This window comes from Manis javanica, chromosome 4 (assembly GCF_040802235.1).
Source record: "Manis javanica isolate MJ-LG chromosome 4, MJ_LKY, whole genome shotgun sequence".
Taxonomy (NCBI): Eukaryota; Metazoa; Chordata; class Mammalia; order Pholidota; family Manidae; genus Manis; species Manis javanica.
Genome location: NC_133159.1, coordinates 36483063 through 36502505, shown reverse-complemented (window position 1 = coordinate 36502505; position 19443 = coordinate 36483063). Strand labels below are relative to the sequence as shown.

The following is a 19443-nucleotide window of genomic DNA, read 5'->3' as shown; positions in this document are numbered from 1 at the left end:
GCTTTAGAGAACCAAAATGAGTAGAATGATTTAAGGACTGGAGATAAGTATTAATTATAAGATTACTTGTAGAACTAAAACTGCATAAGGGCTAAGAAGGAGGAATGTGGTATATGATGACTATATGCCCTGAGAATAGATTTACTACAAGGTTTTGTAATGAGGTGGAGAATGGGAAATGAATTTGCAAAATACTTTTAAGAATATTTTCAGTAACCATGTTGGTGGTAGTATTAATATAGTTATTCTGAATGCTTTGTGTAGGAGATAAAATAAAGTAATTATGGAATATTTAATACTATCATCTTCTGTGTCCTTGAAAACCAGGATTCTTAGTATGGAAGGAACCGGAGAAGAGATTAATTAAAGCTCTGTCTTGAAATAAAATTTCTCACTTAAAAAACCCAAGACTTCTTGGAGAAATGGCTGATTCCATTCTGGGGCGAAAAGTGTACCGGGTGACCCAGGATATTTTGTCATACCACATAACAAGAAAGCTATCAAAGGTTACTGGGGTCAAAAGGACTCAGGAGCCAACATGATGAGACTCCATGGGCAGCGGGCACTTCAGTTATGGTAACAATTCCAACTGACTGAAACCCATATCAAATATAAACACACAAATCCATAAATTCATAATGATTTTTTAATGGCTACCTTTGAAGGATATTAGGAATCCAATTTATTACCTTGAAAATTGGTGCGAAAGAATCAAGCATTTATTCTGCTTTTCCTATGTAAACGATACACTCAGAAACCAAACAGTACATACATAAAAGGATGTTTCTCTTTATGTAGGTATTTCAACTAATAAATAAAATGAAATGATAGACTTAATGGCACCATTTTGCAATTCACTGAATTAATGAATACAGGCTATAAGCATCAACACCTGAAAAAAAACACAAGCATAGAGACAATTAGATTTATACACCTCTTATATTCTTGCCAAAGTGATCAAATCTGATTTCTGATCCAACTACTAATATTCAGGAAATGCTGAGAATACAGGAACATTTAGAACTGCACCACATGTACTTAATCACTGAAATCCAGACTGTGGTAAACTCCTCAAGTCAAAAGGCCCAGGTTCTTCAACAAATAAATAGTAAGGAATTAAGAAAGGAATAAAGACACATCAATATTTTTTAATGGACAAGACTAAACTACATTATCTGTGGATATAATTTGGATGATAAAACTAGAAAAGATGTAAAGAAGTAAATATTATAATCAGGAAATGGTTACTTAAGGGTAGAGCAAGGGTATTATAATTGGGATGGGGCACATAGACAGGACTTAACAGGGTAGTAGTTACAAAAGTGTTTGTCCCAAAATAACTCATTAAGGCTTATATTTGTTCTGTGCATTTTCTATATTTGTGCTTTATTTGACAATGAATGGAGTTTTAAAAAGAATAACAAGGGAGTGCAATGAACAGTTTCATGCTTGTAAATTTAACAACTTAGATGAAACAAATTCTTCGAGAAATACAATTTATTAAAACAAACTGGAAATGAATTTAGAAGTCAGAATAGCCTTATATGTATCAAAGAAATTAAGTTGTTACCAAAACTTCCTCCAAAAGAAAACTCCAGGCCCAGATTATTTCACTGATGAATAATCATCATGTGATTTACCGATCATACACAGTGCTTTCAGAAAACAGGGGAGGAGGAAACACTTTATAACTCTCTGTAGAAGGCCAGCATAACCCTGATACTAAAACTCTTTTTTAAGTTTATCAGAAAATTAGGGAAAATTGAACACACCAACTATATTTTACTAAATTGAAGAATTATTAATTTTTAGATGCAATAATGCTAATAAAAGTATCTAAGTTTTAGACATATACTAAAATATTTACAGATGAATTGGTATCATAGTTAGTATATTGGTAGCCTATTTATCATATTGTTTCAAAATAATCTTGGTTGAGGGAAGAATAGTTGAAGGAATAAATAACCAAGATTGGCCATGAGTTGATAATTATTGGAGCTGGGTGACAGGTGCACGGGAATTCATTATATTATTTTCTCTACTTTCATATATGCTTGATTTTATATAATATAAAACAAAAAGTAACTGTAATGACTTAACGACATTAAATATCTAAAAATTAGAAGGTCAGAAGAGTAACTTAAAGAGAGTAAAACAAAAAATTATTGGACACTAATTAGCTACCAATTAGAAAAACAAAATATTGGACTCCAATTCAGCATCAAGAAGTATCAATTTACTACTTTTGAAGAGATAAATAAGGGAAGAGATTTCAGCTTTTATTTTGCCATTCTGTTATGAACTTTATTATAGGATAACCAAGTGGTCCTAGAGGATGTGAAAAAAGGTTTTTGTACAGAATTAAAGAAAAAATAATAGCATTAGAAAATCATCATTTTGTCAGAGCTAGTGAAATAACCAACTTATAAAATGATCATTTAATGGAGAGTAAAACAATTCTGTGAAAAATTGATGGGGAACTTTATGATGCAGAATCAGGCTATCACCCCCTGAAAATGGAAGGACGCTGGGACCTGAAATGGGCAGTGGAAGAGAGCTGTCCAAGCAGGAATACCTGTGCTCCTATGTAGGTGAAAAATAAATCTTTACTGTGTTAAATCACTGAAATATGGAGTAATTCTATATAGAAGTTAGCTAATTGTAAAAGCATACCATTTATATATATTAAAACACATAATTATATATATTTTCAATGATACATTCCAAACACATACTGAACACATATGTGTACACCAGGTCAGGGAGACAAATGAAACTAAGGATAAGGGATAAAAGAAGAAAATAAAACAAAGGGGCCCAGTATCCACTGACGATAAGAGTTCACCATGCTCTGAGGAGCATGGTTTAACTATTAAGGAATAAATTAAAAATAATTTTAAAAGGAGACAGTGGATCTATCCTCTTCAGAGAGAACTCAGGCTGGTTCACTGGTGGTAGTTATCTTCTGCCTTAAAAAGCACAGAATGATTCTAGAAAGGAGGCAATACTGAAGACAGAGCCTACTGGAACCCTCCACCATGGTCACCAGGAGAGTTCCCTAAACTGAGAATTTCTCCCAAGTCTGATCTTCACTCTCAGCTCTTGCTGGTAGTGATGATGCAGGAGGCACTTGCCATTCTCCAGACACAGGACCTAGGTCTGTCCACCTCCCCTGTGACACTGTCCCCCACTCTGGGCTGACAGAGGCTGGGCAAAGGACAGAAGCTCATTCTGGGCCTGGGTACCTCCTCCTGCACACCCTCCATCTCTGCCTGTGATGGGGTGAATAATGCCCCTTCCTCCAAAGATGTTCATGTCCTAATTCCCAGAACCTGTGAACATTTTACCTTCTATGATAAAAGGAACTTTGAAGATATGGTTAAATTAAGGATCTTGATGTGGGGAGATGATCCTGGAATTTTCCAGTAGGCCCAATGTAATCACAAGGATACATTATCACAATATAATCCTCCTAAGAGGAGACAGGAGAGTTAGTGAAGATGGAAGGATAAGAGCAGAGGTCAGAGAGGAGAGAAGATGCTGTGCTGCTGGCTTTGAAGCTGGAGGAAGGGGCTGTGAACCAAGGAACACAAACAACCTCCAGAAACTGGAAAAGGCAAAGAAATGACTAGAGTCGCTAGAAGGAATGCAGGCCTGTCAAGTCCTTGACTTTAAGTTAGCCCAGTGAAATTGATTTCAGACTGGTGACCTCCAGAACTGCACGATAATAAATTTGTGTTGCTTTAAGTCATTAAGTTTTGGGTAATTCTTATAGCCTCAATAGGCAACTAGTACGCTGACCCTGCTGGGCAGCATGACCTATTCACCTAGGAGAATAAGGTCTGTGGTGAGGAGTGGGAATCAGAGAAGACTTCCTGGAAGCCCCTGCAGTCAGACCGACCTAGGATCATATTAAAGTTCATTCAGTACCTACCTGACCTTGAGCAAACGTCTAAGCAACATTATTAATGTGCTGTTTATACGGTTGCTAAGATTTAAATAGAATCGTGTTTTAAATTACCTATTACTAATTGCCCACTTAAAAAAAAGTCACATCTCCTGGGGGTTTATACACATTCATTTCTCCATTCATTCAATTATTATCACTAGATACCTAGAGGATGCCTGGCATCAGGCACCTCTTACCTAAGCTGCCACTGGGCTTCCAGTCAGTCCAGGGCCCAGCCTCACTGCCTGCATCCTAGAGTGCTCACAGTTACCCACTCACATGATCTCTCATCCTGGCCAGCACCACCCTTTGTCCTCCCAGGCACTGTTTCTGCAGCTGTCATGAGCAGTCCCCTCTCTGCCTTTATCCAGCTGTGCTGCCAACCCTGACCTGCAGAGCCCTACAACTCCTCAGGACCCATCTAGACAGCCTAATCTCAAAGCTCCCACCCCCACCCAACTTCTAGCCTCCAGGTCTGAAATGCTGAACTCTCTGCCCCCCATGATGTCTGGGCCTACTGGCCTTCCCAGAGAAAGTGGTCTAGGATTGGTTTTCCTTATGTCTTGTGGTCTAGGTTCATGCATGCTTTACCCAATTTAGGTCCAACGTTCTCTTTCCTCAGAGCATGTAGCTCTTTCTCTAAACACTGAGCTGCCTCTCTAGGGTCAGGTGAGAACCTAAATATTAAAACAGGTGAAACTGCTTTCAGTCTCTGGTCTTGGGTGGGGTTGACTGGGTGGGGTGGGGGACCAATGTGGCCAAGTGTTGGCACTGTGGGCAGGTGAGCGGGCAAGAGATTTGTGGTCTCAGCCTTGGCATTGCCACGGACTTACAGTGGATGACACTGGGCAAGTCTCCGCCCTCTCTCGGCCTGACTCCCTAGCCTGTCTATGCCCTGAAGAGGGCTGGTCTGTAAGTCTATAGTTGAGTTTTGGAGGCTCTAACCATCTATGCCTGGCAATGATGCAAGATGGCCACAAGAGGGCGGGCAACCTCTTCAGCTCAGAAGTTTGTAGCCTAAACCAACAAGTAAGCTTCAAAAAGGAATACAAGGCTCCCAAGTGAAAAGGTAGTTTATCCAAGGGCACACTACAAAATGGCAACAGAGTAGGCACTGGAAACGAGTATTGAATTCCCTGCCTGAGGGGAAGTCAGGAGCCCCAAACTCAGGAGAAGTGATGAGAGGTGGGTAGTACAGTAGGAGAGGGTATAGACATACTTAAGAGATTTCAGTCACTTTGAGGGGATGGGAGAAGAGGGACTCTTTAGGGGAGAGCCATGGACTGAATGTACTGCCCAAAAGGATTGTGGGGGGGGGGGGTTGCAGAATAAGATTTGGTGAGTTTAGAGGAAGTGGAGATGACTGCCTTGGGATCCTTCCCTTCCCCAGCATAGAATGAAAAGTAGACACATCGCAGGAGTTATTTGAGGATTTAGAGAAGGCTCCTTCAACTCAGGAGGGCACAGCAAATAGGCAAGGTCACCTGACATCCATTTCTCTCCTTGTCGCCTTCCAATAATCTAGTTTCAGGGCCTAGGGAAAATAGGAACCAACATATATGGGCAGTTACCAGGGTTTCAAGCGGTTAATCTCCAAGAATTCATTCTTTGACGTCAGCCACAGACCTTGTCGCCCACAGCCTGTCCTCCCTGAGCCCTATGTTGGCAGCATCTCTGAATTCCTTCTTTGGTATAATTCACTAGGGCCCTGGGACCCAGGCCCAGAGCCTGTCCCCTGCTCCCTCCTCAGGTCCCAGGAGTCTAGGGCTTGCTCTAATGAAGGAAGAAAAATGCCCTTCCCTCAGTCTTTCCCTGCTCCCAGGATGTGGGCCCTAGGATCAAAGAGCCTCTGTCTTTCCCTGCCCCGCCCCACCATTGTAACCCAGACAAGGGGATTCCTTGTGTTCCATGCAGCCTGACAGGCATCCTTGTGACCAAATGGTGGAAGGTTTGGGGCAGGGTGGGGGAAGGGGAATCACAGGATCACAGGAGAAGACAATTCTCCACCTTGGAAGTTCTAGTAAACCACCAGAGCTCTGAGACCTCAAGATTTGCTTCCCTGTAGTTCCCATCAGCAAGAGGAAGAGAAGGTTGGGAGCCGCCTCTGGATATAAAAGGCCTGAGGCCTGGAGTGCAGAGAGAGAAGGTGTGGAGACACAGAGGCTGAGTCTTTTGGCAGGTAGATTTGGAGCCAGAATACAAGAATGAGGGCAACCCAGGGCCAGGGTAGACAAGGGATTGTGGCAGGGCAGGCTAGACAGACTTAAAAGCCCTGGGCAGACTTGGAGGCCCCTGCCAGTTCCCTCCCTAAAAAGCATAGTTTCAGGAGGGCTGGCATCAGACAGGGATGTGGCCACAGTGGATGTGAGATCCCCTAGGATAAAATGAGAACATCCTGTTTAAAAAGTAAGAACCTTTCTGAAGATAAGCACAAACATGTGACAGTGAGAAAGTTCCCTGCCAGGAGGGGTGAAATGTTCCTACTCACAAGATGTAATGGTATGGAGAATAAATGGTATGGTCTCACTCAGCACCAGGGGCTCAGCCACCCTACAGGGACCAGTCACCACTAAAGGACAGAGGAAACATTAACCCATTCTGGCAGGAAATGACATCACTCCAGACAAGAAGGGATGGTTCTGCCAGCCCCAAAGGCTTCTGGGAGGGCCAATCCATGGAGGGCTGGCCCTGAATGTCCATGTCCTTCTGCAAACCTCCATCTTGGCCTTAAGGGGCCAAGGCTCCTAGACGTTGGGTGAGATAATTACATCCCCATCTCTCATCATCACTGATCTAGAGTCCTAAATCCCTCCAATCCTTACCTAGTAGATAGGGGAAGGGGAAGAGATAGCATCACACCAGGAACCACAGGTCAAACCTCTAGAGCCAATGTATCTATGGAAATAGCTCTAGGGACCCAAAAATTGAAGGATAAAGGCAGAGCTTCCACAGCGACCCAGAGGGATGGTAAGGCCAGGTTTTCATGGTAACTGACTTCAACGTAGCCTTGTCCTTGTCCCAGATTAAGGGAGAATAAATTGTGAGGGAGACCAGGGTCTAGTGATGAAAGAGCAATAGGAGTACAAAGGGTGGAAGAGTTGTTACAAGAAGGTAACATCATCCTGGATCTGCCCCCAGTACCAGTGGGCCTCCAAGCCCAGCTTGGCACTCTCATCTTCTGGTGGCTCAGGAGGTCCACCCTGGAGCTCTGCCCCTGGAGTCTTCCACACAGCCCTCAAGCTCCCTAGTCTGGTGACTGTTAGGTCCACCTCAGGCCTGGCCCTCTCCCCACTGGGTGTGACCTTTGCCCAGTCCCTCTCAGGACAGGGAGCCCCAGGAGGGCCCTGCTCATCCAGCTCACTGGGGGCCACTGAGTCCAGGAAGCTGCCGATAGAGATGCTGTCCAGCCGGTCAGTGATGCTGGTGTCTGGCAGGCTCTCCCAGCTGCCTTGCCTTGAGAGGCCAGGGCTCCCACCTGTCAGGCTATATTGGCTGCTGGTGAGGCTGCTGCAATGGCTGGTCAACGTCCCCCTCTCCTCCAACAGCCACCGCACCGCCTCAATGCCCTCATTCAAGGTCACCAGCTGCTGCAGGATCTTCACGTCGATGGCTCGCAGGTAAGCCTAGGGGAGTGGAGAAGGAATCAGTCCCAGTTCTTGGCTGCGGGTTTCCTCAAAGTTTCCAGAGGCCCTACCCTGTGGTCCAACTAATTATGCTTCAATTTCAAGAAGCATGGTTTCCTGAATGTTTTAGAGAGTGGGCTTTAGAAGCAGCCCAGATTGCTGTTTAAAATCTCAGTTCTACTATGACCATGGGCAACTTTCTTACCTTCTTCTGAGCCCGAGCTTCCTTGTTTATATAACAGGGCAAGATCACTCACCTCACAGGGTGGCTGTGAGAATTTTGAGATGCTGTTTATTAAAACTTGGCACAGTGTCTGGCACAGAGAAGGTCTCAGTAAATGTTAAGTATTAAAATTCGATTCTACTGAGCTTTGAACTCCATAGATAGGATATTAACGATTGAAGTAGTCCAGATTCACCAGTAAGACTTAGAAACAGCCACAAAATAGCCTGACAAGGAGCCAGGTATTAATTGGTTGACTAGAGTTTTGCAGGGTCAGACTCCCACTGGCTGGGGTTCAGAGCTTCCCTCCACCACACACCAGCCTGTCTGTCTGTAGTGGGAGTTAAATTGATTTACCAGGTAATCTCTAGGGTCCCTTCTAGCTCAGAGGCACTCAGTTATCTTCCTCCATACAAGTCTGAACCTGTCCCCCAACTGCTCAAGAGACTTTATGGGCTTTAACTACTCTTAGAAAATAAAATCTAAACACTAAAGCAGTTGGCATTCAAAAGCCTGTCATTATACAGCTATTGCCCATCTCTCCAGCTTCAACTCATACTTCCTGGGAACCCCAGGTCCTGCCACACATAACTTGTTAAATTTCATTTTATTTAGTTTTACTTTTAATCAAAGCAAACAATACTGCAAGATTTATTATGAAAAGTAACAGTTCTCTCATCCAAATCCTAAATACCACTTCCCAGAGATAACTATTAATTATTTTAGCTGTTTATTGTGGTACTCACCCTCTAATCTCCAAATAACATGTTATTTATTGACTTTTAAGTTTTTATTTCCAAGAGTTTTATATATGTTTTATACTGACCTCCCACATGATAGAAGATTAACTCTTTCTACAGCTCTGCCATACAGTACCCCTCCTATTCCGTCTATTCCCAAAATATGCTGTAAAATTAGTTAGTGTTTACCCTATTAGGATTTAGAAATGCTGTTGACAGTTAAGTCACGTGGTTTACTATGGTTACTCTCTATTTCTTATACCTTTATGTTTTCCTTAGACATTACTAACATTCCTATATAAATAATAGTATATATCATACACAGCATTACTACTATTACTACTACTGTTTTTTTTAGTTTACTGTATATATAAATATCAGTAAATCATCCCCAAACTCCCAATTATGTGAATCTCCCTCTCAAGGCTTTTAAACACATCATACGTTCTGTCTCTCCTGTCTTCTCAGACACAGCCCTTTACAAGCCTTCGGATCTGCTCTAATCTGCCCCTGCAGTGCACTGTCCTCCAGGCATCTCCCTTCACTATCATTTTAGGGATTCCCTTTGCTTCTTTCCTGAATTGTATCCCATTTCCTGGATCCCATGGCATCTCTTTCTTAACTTACTCCTTCATTTGTGTGTGGGGAGCTTTTCTTCCAGTAGCTTCCTGTGAAAGTTTGCATAGGAAGTGTTTTTGTTGAAACTTGATGTGTTTTAAAATGTTGCTGTTCTCTCCTCCCACTGTTGACGGTTTGGCTAGGCACAGAATTATAGGTTGAAAATAATTTTTCCTCAGGATTTAAGGCATTGTTACATTGTCTTCTAATTCTTCAGTGTTACACTTAAAAAGCCTGATACATTTCTGATTCTTAGTTCTTTTGCATGTGACCATTTTCTCAGTCCTTCTGGAAGTTTTTAAGATCTTCTCTTTGTTCCCAGTGTTCTAAATTATCACAGTAATATGCCATGGTGCGGGCCTATTTTCATCCATTGAACTGACCACTTTTTGGGCCCTTGAATATGGAAATCCATGTCCTTCAATTCTGGGAATTTAATAATTAAATTGAATAATAATTGAATAATAATTATTAACTATTTCTTTATTATTTCTCCTCCAATATTTTTCTATTCTTTCTGAAATCCTATTATTTGGATAGAGGGGTTCTGGACTGATCCTCTATTTTTTTTTCCCTCTTCCATCTCTTTCTATATTTGTTCTGGTTTCTGAAATATTTCAACATTATCAATCCTTCCATTTAGCTTTTCATTTTCTCCTATTATGGTTTTATTTCCAAGAGTTGTTTCTAATTCTCTGAATGTTTTCCTTTCTATAGCTTCTTGTTTTTGTTCATGGCTGCAGTGTTATCTCTTACCTCTCTAAGGATATAATTAATGATTTTTATAAGTCTTATCTCTCTGTATAATCTCCACTTCATTCAAGTTGCTTTTTTCTCCTTAAGTCTACCTAGTCAGAGGGTCTCATCAGATGTCTTTAGATCTTCAGCTCCTGCTCACACTTCAGAGCGGTCTCTGAAAGGCTGACAGGAAGCTGCAAGCATGAGTGAGACTTGCCGCCTCGACCTCACTGAGGGTTATCTGTCTGGGCTGTCTGGCTGGCTAAGGCCTGAAGTTAGTATCTTCTTCTGTTTTTTTTTCCTGGGTTCATCACAGTCACCACATTATACCTATCTAGAGAGTATAATGGAAGCAAAGCTGCCAATATTCTGAGAAGCCAAGTAGGAGTAGGGAAAAGCCTGGGAGAGGTATTTCATAATATTTAGTACATTTTTATTAAATCCTTCTTGCCCTCAGCTTTACTTGGTGTCTCCCAGTCTGGAGCCCTCTGGTTCTTTTGTTTGTTTGTTTGTTTTTAATATATATACCACTGGATGTATGTTTACTGAATTATTCAGGAAATAATTGTTTAACAGTGAGAGAGTTTAACTTTTTAACATCTACAGTGATAGACCAGAATAAGACCAAGTATTTGTACATTGAGAAAAATACAGGCACAGGAATTAAACAGACCTGGATTCAAATTGCAGTTTTGCCATATGAAGTTGAAATTTTTTTCTCTTTTAAACTCTCATTTATTCATTGTAAAATGAGGATAATATCCAATTTAATGATTTATTTTAAGAAATGGAAGGAACATACTAACATGCATAGCATTTTGCCTGACAAGTATTAGTTAATCAATAAGTGATAAACCTCTTTGGTTTTATATATTACTATGGTTAACCTACTTATTATGGCATAGGCACAGAACAAAATTTGGTACCTGAAGTTATTTATGTTTTGGGGAGAATATCACAACTCTAATTCAATTAAACAAATCATTATTGCATACCTGGATATTTTAATAATTACAAAGATAATGTCTCCATTAACTGTCCTTGCTTAACAGAAGCTTGCAGTTTCTTTTTTTATTGATGTATAATTGATATACAATATTACATTTAATTTCAGGTGTACAACAGTATTTTGACATTTATATACATTACAAAATGCTCACCACAGTAAGTGTAGTTACCTTCTGTCACCATACAAAATTATTACAATATTACTGACTACATTCCTTATGCTGTACTTTTCATCCCTGTGATCAATTTATTTTATAATCGAAAGTTTGTACCTATGTATCCCCTTCACCTATTTTGCCCATCCTGTCACCACTCCCCTGTGGCAACTTCCCATTTGGTCTCTGTATTTATGAGTCTATTTCTGTTTTGTTTTTTTATTTGTTTTATTTTTTTACATTCCACATATAAGTGAAAGTATATGCTATTTGCCTTTCTATGTCTGATTCATTTCACTTAGCATAATACTCTCTAGGTCCATCCATGTTGTGGCAAATGGTAAGATTTCATTTTTCATGGCTGAATAATATTCCATAGTAGATATGTACCAGTACCACATCTTCCTTATCCATTCATCTACCAATGGACACTTACCATTGCTCCCATGCCTCGGCTATTGTGAATAATGCTGCAGTGAACACAGGAGTGCATACATCTTTTCAAATGAGCAACTTTGTTTTCTTTGGGTAAATACCTAGAAGTGGAATTACTGATTCATATGGCATTTCTATTTTCAATTTTTTGAGGACTGTCCATCATGGCTGCACCATTTACATTCCCACCAGTAGTGTGTAAGGGTTCCCTCTTCTTCACGTCCTTGCCAACATGTATTATTTCTTGTGTTTTTGATACTGGCCATTCTGACTGGTATGAAGTAATATCTCATTGTGGTTTGGATAGCATCTCCCTGATGATTAGTGATGTGCAGCATCTCTTCATGTGTCTGTTGGCCATCTGAATGTCTAGAAGCTTGCAATTTCATTATGGAGATATTGACATAAAGAACCAAAATACCACAGACTATAAAGACTATTGATGACATATGATAAAAGAGATTATCTTTGGTTGTTTCATACTGGGGACAAGTATATCAACAGTGAAATGAACAGTCCTAGTTCATGACCCAACTAAATGTATTAAGCAAAACTTCTAATACTAAAAATGCTTTTCCTGCTGTTTTCCCCTTCTTCCCTCACTCCCTTCCCTATGCTCCCTTTGATATGTTCTATTCTTTCCAAAACTTATATCTCTAGTCTTCTGCTAGGGTAAAGGACTGGCTGGCACCTGGTTGCCCAGTTAGGGAAGGGATCTTAAGAGTATGATTCTTAAGCAGATATTCACTAGCCCTTTAGTTTTCAGCTCCACTTGCACCTCCCACTTCTAGAAACATCTGGTGCTTCCAATTTCTGAGACCTTTGAGGGTTTCGCAGTGCAAAATGCACTGATGGCTTGGAATTCAACTTTTTCCAGGTTTACTAAGTTAATTATCACTCTTCCTTCTGCTTTTCAGCTTCCAAAATTTTGTTCCTATCATCTTTTCTCCTATTCTTGTTGTTATAGTTGCTTCATGGCTTTTAAAGTAATCCTACTTTTAGTGGAGTTTCAGGAGGCAGTGGAGGTAAATGCATCTGTTCAATATGCCATCTTGAACTGCAATTCCATCTGACTTTATTCATTCTTCAAGGCCCAGCTCAAATGCCACCTCCTCTAGGAAATCTTCCCTGCCCTTCCTTAAGATAGAATTAACCCACTCAGTCATGGAACAATACTGAGTATTTCTTATAGGCATGGCATTGTATTAGGTAAAGGAAGAAAAGACACCATTTCTTAACTTCAGAGAGCTCACAGTCTATGGTTAAGATAAGCCAATGAGGCAAGCACTTAAAATTCAGTGTGGCAAATGCTAGCGGAAACGATTGTTGCACAAAGAGCCATGGGTATGTGGAGGGCCACAACCTAACCAGGGGAGGTGAGGAAATGCTTCCTAGAATAAGGGACATGGGCTGAAAGGTGAAGGTTAAGGACTTAGCCAGACAAAGCAGTGGAAAGAGGTATTCCAACCAGAGGAAATAGCATGTGTCCCCTCCATTCAAAGTGGCCTTTCCAGAGCACAAATCTGACCATGTTATTCTATAATGAAGATTCTTCCAGGAAGCCCTCCAACAGCATTCATCATCCTGTACTTATTAGAGTTATTAGTCTGTCTCCTTTCTTCCCTAACACAGGCTGTGAGCTCCCTGGGAGAAGGTCCTGCCCAGTTCATTTATGGTGCTAAGTCTAGGACTGGGCAGGTCAAATTAAGGTTTGTGATTCTCTTGCCTTTACTATTCTTGGACCATCTGGTGGCCTCCAGGATTCAGGGGGTTGGGTTTTATTGTGTTGATGGAAAACGAATCTGAGGACCAGATTTTACAGCCTTGTGACAGCAGGATTCCCTGACTGTGACAATATTGCTCCCCAGAATAGAAGACAGCAAGGCTTTCTTGGCCAGAAAAAGAAACACTCATTTCACACCATCTCCTTGGAAAAAGAGGGGATAAACAACTCAGGAGAGATGCAGCCTCAGAGGCCACACCAACCTAATTCTCTTCCCAGGGGAATTCAGGTTCTCCACTCCTCCCCTTAACACATACATAGCAGACTCTGTCCGGCCCTGGGGTCACAAGACAGGCTCCTTCATCACTCAGTCCAATTCAGGCCCTGGGGTAAAGCCTCGAGACCCCAGTCCTAGCTCCCTGGTGGTGGATTGAGATTCTCAGACTATTGTTACTAGGAAGGCTCTTAGAGATCATCTGGCCCCCCAATCTCCTATCCCCTCACCCTCCAAGAGGCAGAGAAACTGAGGCCGAGAGAGAATCAGGACCCTGCTCAAGACCACAAAATGATACAGGAGCAGAGTCAGGATTTGTACCAATGTCTTCTCCCTCCTTGCCTAAAGCTTTTCCCCAAATTTCTCTGTGGGGGTGGGTTGTCCTAGCAACAGTTCTTGGGGCAGAAGGATTAAGTAGGGGAGGTTGCCCTTGTTCCCCTTTCCCACAGATCCCAGAGTCTGGTTCACTCAATCTTTGAGTAGGGGAGGGAAGCAGGAGGGAAGAGGCCTAGAGAAATCAATGACCTTAGCCTCAAGGGCAGGCCTGCCCCTGCCCTGCAGGAGAGCTGGAAGAGGGACAGCTGAAGGGCATTGCTTGGAGGGCTTGCACTAGTTCTGCCACAAGTAGCTCCAAGGGAAACCCCCTGCCAGGCCACTGTCCTCCCTGGGTACAACCCAGTAGGCAGGCAGAGTGCATAAGGACATCAATGACACTGGCTGAGGAGGGAGAAAGGAATGGGGTAAGGGTCCATGGTGCACATCAGGAGCCTCTAACTCTCCTTGCTCCCAGAAGGCTCTCTCCCTCATGTCTTCATTGGCAGCCTGTGGTCCCAGGCCAGGCTGGGTCAAGTATGCAGAGAAGGTAAATGTACCCCCTTAAAATTTGCAAATGGGTAATCTCCACCAAAGGCAGAAGCATTAAAGCCAGGGAGACCAGGTGTGGCTCCTCTGGACCCCAAGGAAGCCCTCAATACCTGCAAGTTTGTTTCATCTGTGTGATGGGGAAAATGATGACTGCTTTTCTACTTAATGACATAAACTGTGTTTAAAATGTCTGGCACAAAGCAGGTCTCAATGGTAAAGAGGTAAAGTATAGGAAGATCATCTGGATTCAAAGCCTGGCTCTGCTTTTTACTTTTTGTGTAAACGTGGGCAGTTACTTACCTCTCTGTGCCTCAGTTTCTTCACCTATAAAACATCACTTAACTAATAGGGTTGCGTCAGGATCAAAACAGTATTTTGTAAAGTGCTCAGCGTGATGCCTGGCACATAAGCTTGGTGAAAGTTTCTAAAGCAGGGCACTCTAGATAGGTTCTTTCTAGGCCTTGAGCTACAGTTTGTACAGTGAGGCAAAGCCAGGCCCCTCCCTTAGGTGGGCAAAGCCACAGCCCTGCTCTGGAGAATTTGGCATTCACCTCCAACCTTCAAGGCCAAGTGCACATAAGGCATTCAAATCATCCCAGCATGGAGCCTTCCCTGATGGCCCTGCCCACAGGCTTTCCTTCCAGCCACTCCTGCTGCCTGGAAGTTCCCAGGAACCCCCCCCCACCTCCCCCCACCCCGTCTCTCACAGCTCAGCCTGGTACAGAAGATGGACACACAGTGGGGCTCCAGGAAGACCTGTTAGCTGACACACTCACTGTGGTCTTCTGGTTCCAAGCCAGAGAAAATTCCTCTGTTTCCCAGAACTGGCTGCAAAGTGGCAACAGATGCAAATCACCCCCTTCACCAGAACCAAGGCCCTAAGGAGCCTGGGGACACCAACTGCCCTTTTGGCTCTGAATCATGATGAGCAGCAACATGGCAGGGGAAGCTTGCCTGTTTCCTCTTCTCCCATGTAAGTACATAGGAGAGCCAAATAGTAACCTGGGGGGTGGCTGGGAGGAGGCTGAGTGGGAGGCTGTGGGACTAGTACAGATGGGGCGGCTGCTACTCTGTGTCTGTTAAGGTTCTAGGAACTTTCAAATACTTCAGGTGAGGGTGAGGTTGGCTGTTGTTAGTGGCCCTGTCCAGACAGTTGTCACCCAATTAGATCTCTTCTGTGCTGAATCCTAGCATGAATACTGGGACCTCAGAGGAACAAACCCAGGGCCCAGTTTGCAGGACGAAAAACGAGTTGCCTTATCATGGTGGCCCCGCGGTGAGGGGTGGGAGGGAGATTTGTGCTGTGCCAGGTTCTCAGTGCTTCCCAGTCCTCACTCCTCCCCTTCCAATCATTTGGCAGGAAAAACTTCCAAGAGTCGGTGCCTCCCACCTCAAGTACTCAGGACCCACTAACACCCCTCTCACCCTGGGCCAGGGGTGGGGGTGGGGAGGATTAATGGAGCCCAGGGTTTAAGGGTTGGTCTGGGTGGGATCCTGACCATCCCTCCTCACCAGCCCAACTCTGGGGGTGTGAGTCCCTCCCTTCTGGCCGACGGACACTGGGGTCTCGTTCCCCGCCAGCCCACGGAGCTCACACTCACCAGCTCCATCCTCAGCGTCATGATCTTGTCCCCCAGGCCGTGGCCCGTGCTGGGTGCCCCCGAGAGCAGCAGGGAGCCAGAGGTTCCCGGCTCCCACTCGCCTCGTAGTCCGCGGAGCAGCCCTTCAGGGGTCTTCCTGCCCACCTTGCCCTCCACGTCTCGCAGGTCAGGCGTCGGGGACTCCGGAGTCCCCTCCATGCGGGCCTACGCCTGAACAGGGCTGGACGAGCGGACGCCGGGGTCTGGTTCCCGGGTCCTCCCGTCTCCGCCGGTAGTGCGGAGCTGAACCGGCGGGTCCGCGTTCGCGCCGCGCGGGGGTGGGAGGAGAGCGCCGTAACGCTCAGAGAAGCCGCGCACAGCCGCGGGTGTGTCGGAGTGCGGCGCGCACAACCTCTAGCCCTGAGATGGGTGCCGCTGGGCCACCTTGGATTTGTACCTGAAGGAGCACTCGAGAGCTAGGCGCCTTCTCTCCACCCTGGCACTGAATGGAGCCCGGTGCACAGCCAGCGCCTAATAAACATGAAGGCTAAGCATCTTCAGTTAGGGATGTGGGAGTTTAAGGAACCGTGGTAACAGCGGCAGAGGGTTTTGGAAGGCCTTCTGGAGTAGAAGTACCTCACACTCTGCACTTTCCTTCTTCAATTGGACCTGTATATTTCTCTTTTTTTAGTTCATCTAATGGTTACCTGTGTAATTTTAAGTAATATTTTTTCCCTTAGTATCTCTTGATCCACAGGAGGGTTTTAAATAATCAACTGACAAAAACAAGATTTGCTGGGTCTAAAACAGTGGTTAGAATTTAGCTTGCCACTGACACACCCACATACACCCCCAGAAGCAGTCACAGAATTTAGACTAAAGAAGTAATAGTAAAGTTTTTCTGGCCAATGAAGAGCAACTAGTATTGAAGCCGCAGAGATCCACGTGGGCCAGATCTTGCTTGATCCTGAAGAACCACGTTGTGTAAGCTTGACTGTACTTATGAATTATCTGCAAGTCTTGTTAAAATGCAGATTATGATTGTGTAAATCTGGGGTGGACCTGATATTCTACATTTTTAACAGGGTCCAGGTGATGACCATGCTGCTGGTCGGAAGATCACATTTTGAGTAACACGTTTAGAGAAGATGGTTCTATAGTGCTTGGACCAATATTTTACAGACAATAAGGAGCCATGAAAAATTATTTTTGTTTTGGCTTGATTTTGATTTTATATCCAAGTAAGTCCAGCCCATGGTTATAGAAGGATTTATAAATGAAAAGACAAGTTATCCCAGTTCTATCCTTTCTCACCTCTAGTCCCACTCCCCAAAGGAAACCACTTTTAGCTGTTTTTTCTGGTGGTTATAACTATAACTCCACATAGGCTTCTACCACTATTTCTTAATTTTTTTTGTATCATTAATCTACAATTATATGAGGAACATTATGTTTACTAGACTCCCCCCATCACCAAGTCTCGCCCACATACTCCATTACAGTCACTGTCCATCAGTGTAGTAAGATGCTATAGAGTCACTACTTCTCTGTGTTGTACAACCCTCCCTGTGCTCCCCCTACATTATGTCTGCTAATAGTAATGCCCCCCTTTTTTCCCCTTATCTGTCCCTTCCCACCCATCCTTATTTCTTAATTTTAAACATTGTCTACTGACATCCTATTATGATAAATATGGATTTACCTCACACTCTGTACTTTCCTTCTTCAGTTGGACCTGTATATTTCTCTATTTTTAGTTCATCTAATGGTTAACTGTGTAATTTTAAGTAATGTATTTTCCCTTAGTATCTCTTGATCCACAGGAGGGTTTTAAATCATCAACTGACAAAACAAGATTTGCCTTTTTGAAAAATTACTTTGGATGTTGCAAGGAGAAAGGATTGGAGGAGTAAAAATCTGGAGTCAAGGAGACCAGTTGGAAGGCAAGAAATGGGCTGAAATGGCCTGAACCAGGGGCTAGGGGTTGTGAGGCTGGAGAAGCGTTAGACCAGAATGGCGGACACTTAAGGAGGTAAGAGTGACAAGACTTGGCGACTGGTTACATTCATTTATTTATAGTGGCATTCAATAAGTATTTGTTCAAAAACAAATTATTTCAATAAATATTATGGAGAGTCTATTATATGCTAGCCATTGTGTGGTGCAGAGGATATAATGGTGAGCAAACAGACCTGGACTGGTTGCTGGAGAGACAAGGAATCAAGGGTAACTCCCGGCTGTTTGGCCTGATGCCATTCACCAAAGACAGGAGCCCAAGAGGAGGTCTGGGAGTGGGAAGAGATGATTCCATCAGGAGTTACATTGAGTTGGTTAGCCCTGTGAAGATGTCCAGCTGGTAGCTGGACACAGGTCAGCCTGGAGCTGAGGAGAAAGGTTAGGACTGCAGAAACGACTTTAGGAATCTAGATGGTAACAGAAGTAAGGAGAGTGGATGAGATCTTCCATGTAGAATTTGAGGAGAGAAGAGAGTTAGGGAGGAACCTTGAGGGACATCTTTTTCAAATGCTAATGTAATGTGTTGTGTTTTCTTCTGTTCTCTAATATATACTTCTTAGGAAAAATTATCTATTGTCTCAACTCCTAAGGCAAATTCTGTTAACATTTGGAGGGTACCATACCACCATTTAGGAAGCAGATAAAATATGGAGAGCTCAAAAGAGTCTAACCAGTCTTTTGGCTTCCTCTGTTTCCTTTTAGGACATTTGCTCTTACTACATTCTCCACAAAATGGTAAAGGTTATTTCTAATCAGCCTGTACTGCTCCCCTGCTTAAAACTGTTCCATGGCTACCCTCTCATTTCAAATAAGCCTCACCATAACCTGAAACTTGTTAGAAATGCAATATTCTGCTCTGCCCTAGACTACTTAATCAAAAACTCTAGCAATGGGGCCCTGCAATCTGTATTTTAAGAAACCCTCAAAGTGATTCTGATGCAAACTGTAGTTGAATAACCACTGTTAGCTAAGTGCTTTATATGCATGATCTCATTTAACCTTCACAACTTCATAAGTATTATCATCAGTAGAACGCTGGGAGTAAGAGTGAAATCTGGAGCCAGGTCACCTGGGTTTGAATTCTAGCTCTCCCAGCTTCATGACATTGGAACTCATTAGTAATAGCACCCACCTCATGGGGTTGTTGTGGAATAGTGCTTAGAACAGTGACTAGCATAAAAGCATCATATAGGAATATCCCCATTTCACAGAGAGGCAAACCTAGCCTGAGATGTGACTTGCCCAAGGTTCAGATGAGTGGTAGAACTAGATTAATTCCCCTTAGCCTCCAAAGACCATGCAAGCCCTGGACTTGGGTGCAGCCTTGCCCAAGCCAAGTATGTGTCCAAGGCCTGCAGTCTTCCTGACCCTGGTGAGCCTGTGTTCTAGTCCTGGCTGTAGGACTCCAACTTGAATTGGGTCTGCCAACCGGTTGCCCTGGGGCGGGCGGGGGTCTGCTTTCTCCCAGCAGGCACCCCGCCCGCCGGCTGTGAAACT

General features: G+C 43.4%; 1 protein-coding gene across 1 annotated transcript; it reads right to left on the bottom strand.

The window, feature by feature from the left end:
• Positions 1-628: 628 nt before the first annotated feature.
• Positions 629-19419, bottom strand: LURAP1 (leucine rich adaptor protein 1). Its single transcript, XM_017658633.3, has 2 exons — positions 15952-19419; positions 629-7572 (listed from the first exon to the last, which is right to left on the bottom strand). Exons 1-2 carry the CDS (start codon positions 16147-16149, stop codon positions 7051-7053), a joined length of 720 nt encoding a protein of 239 aa, XP_017514122.1. The 5' UTR covers positions 16150-19419; the 3' UTR covers positions 629-7050.
• Positions 19420-19443: the final 24 nt, after the last annotated feature.

Excerpts from the sequence above, each read along its gene's own strand:
- LURAP1 (XM_017658633.3), bottom strand. The coding sequence starts at position 16,149 with ATGGAGGGGACTCCGGAGTCCCCGACGCCTGACCTGCGAGACGTGGAG. Across the intron at positions 7,573-15,951 it reads TGACGCTGAGGATGGAGCTG|GCTTACCTGCGAGCCATCGA; the intron begins GTGAGTGTGAGC and ends CCACTCCCCTAG.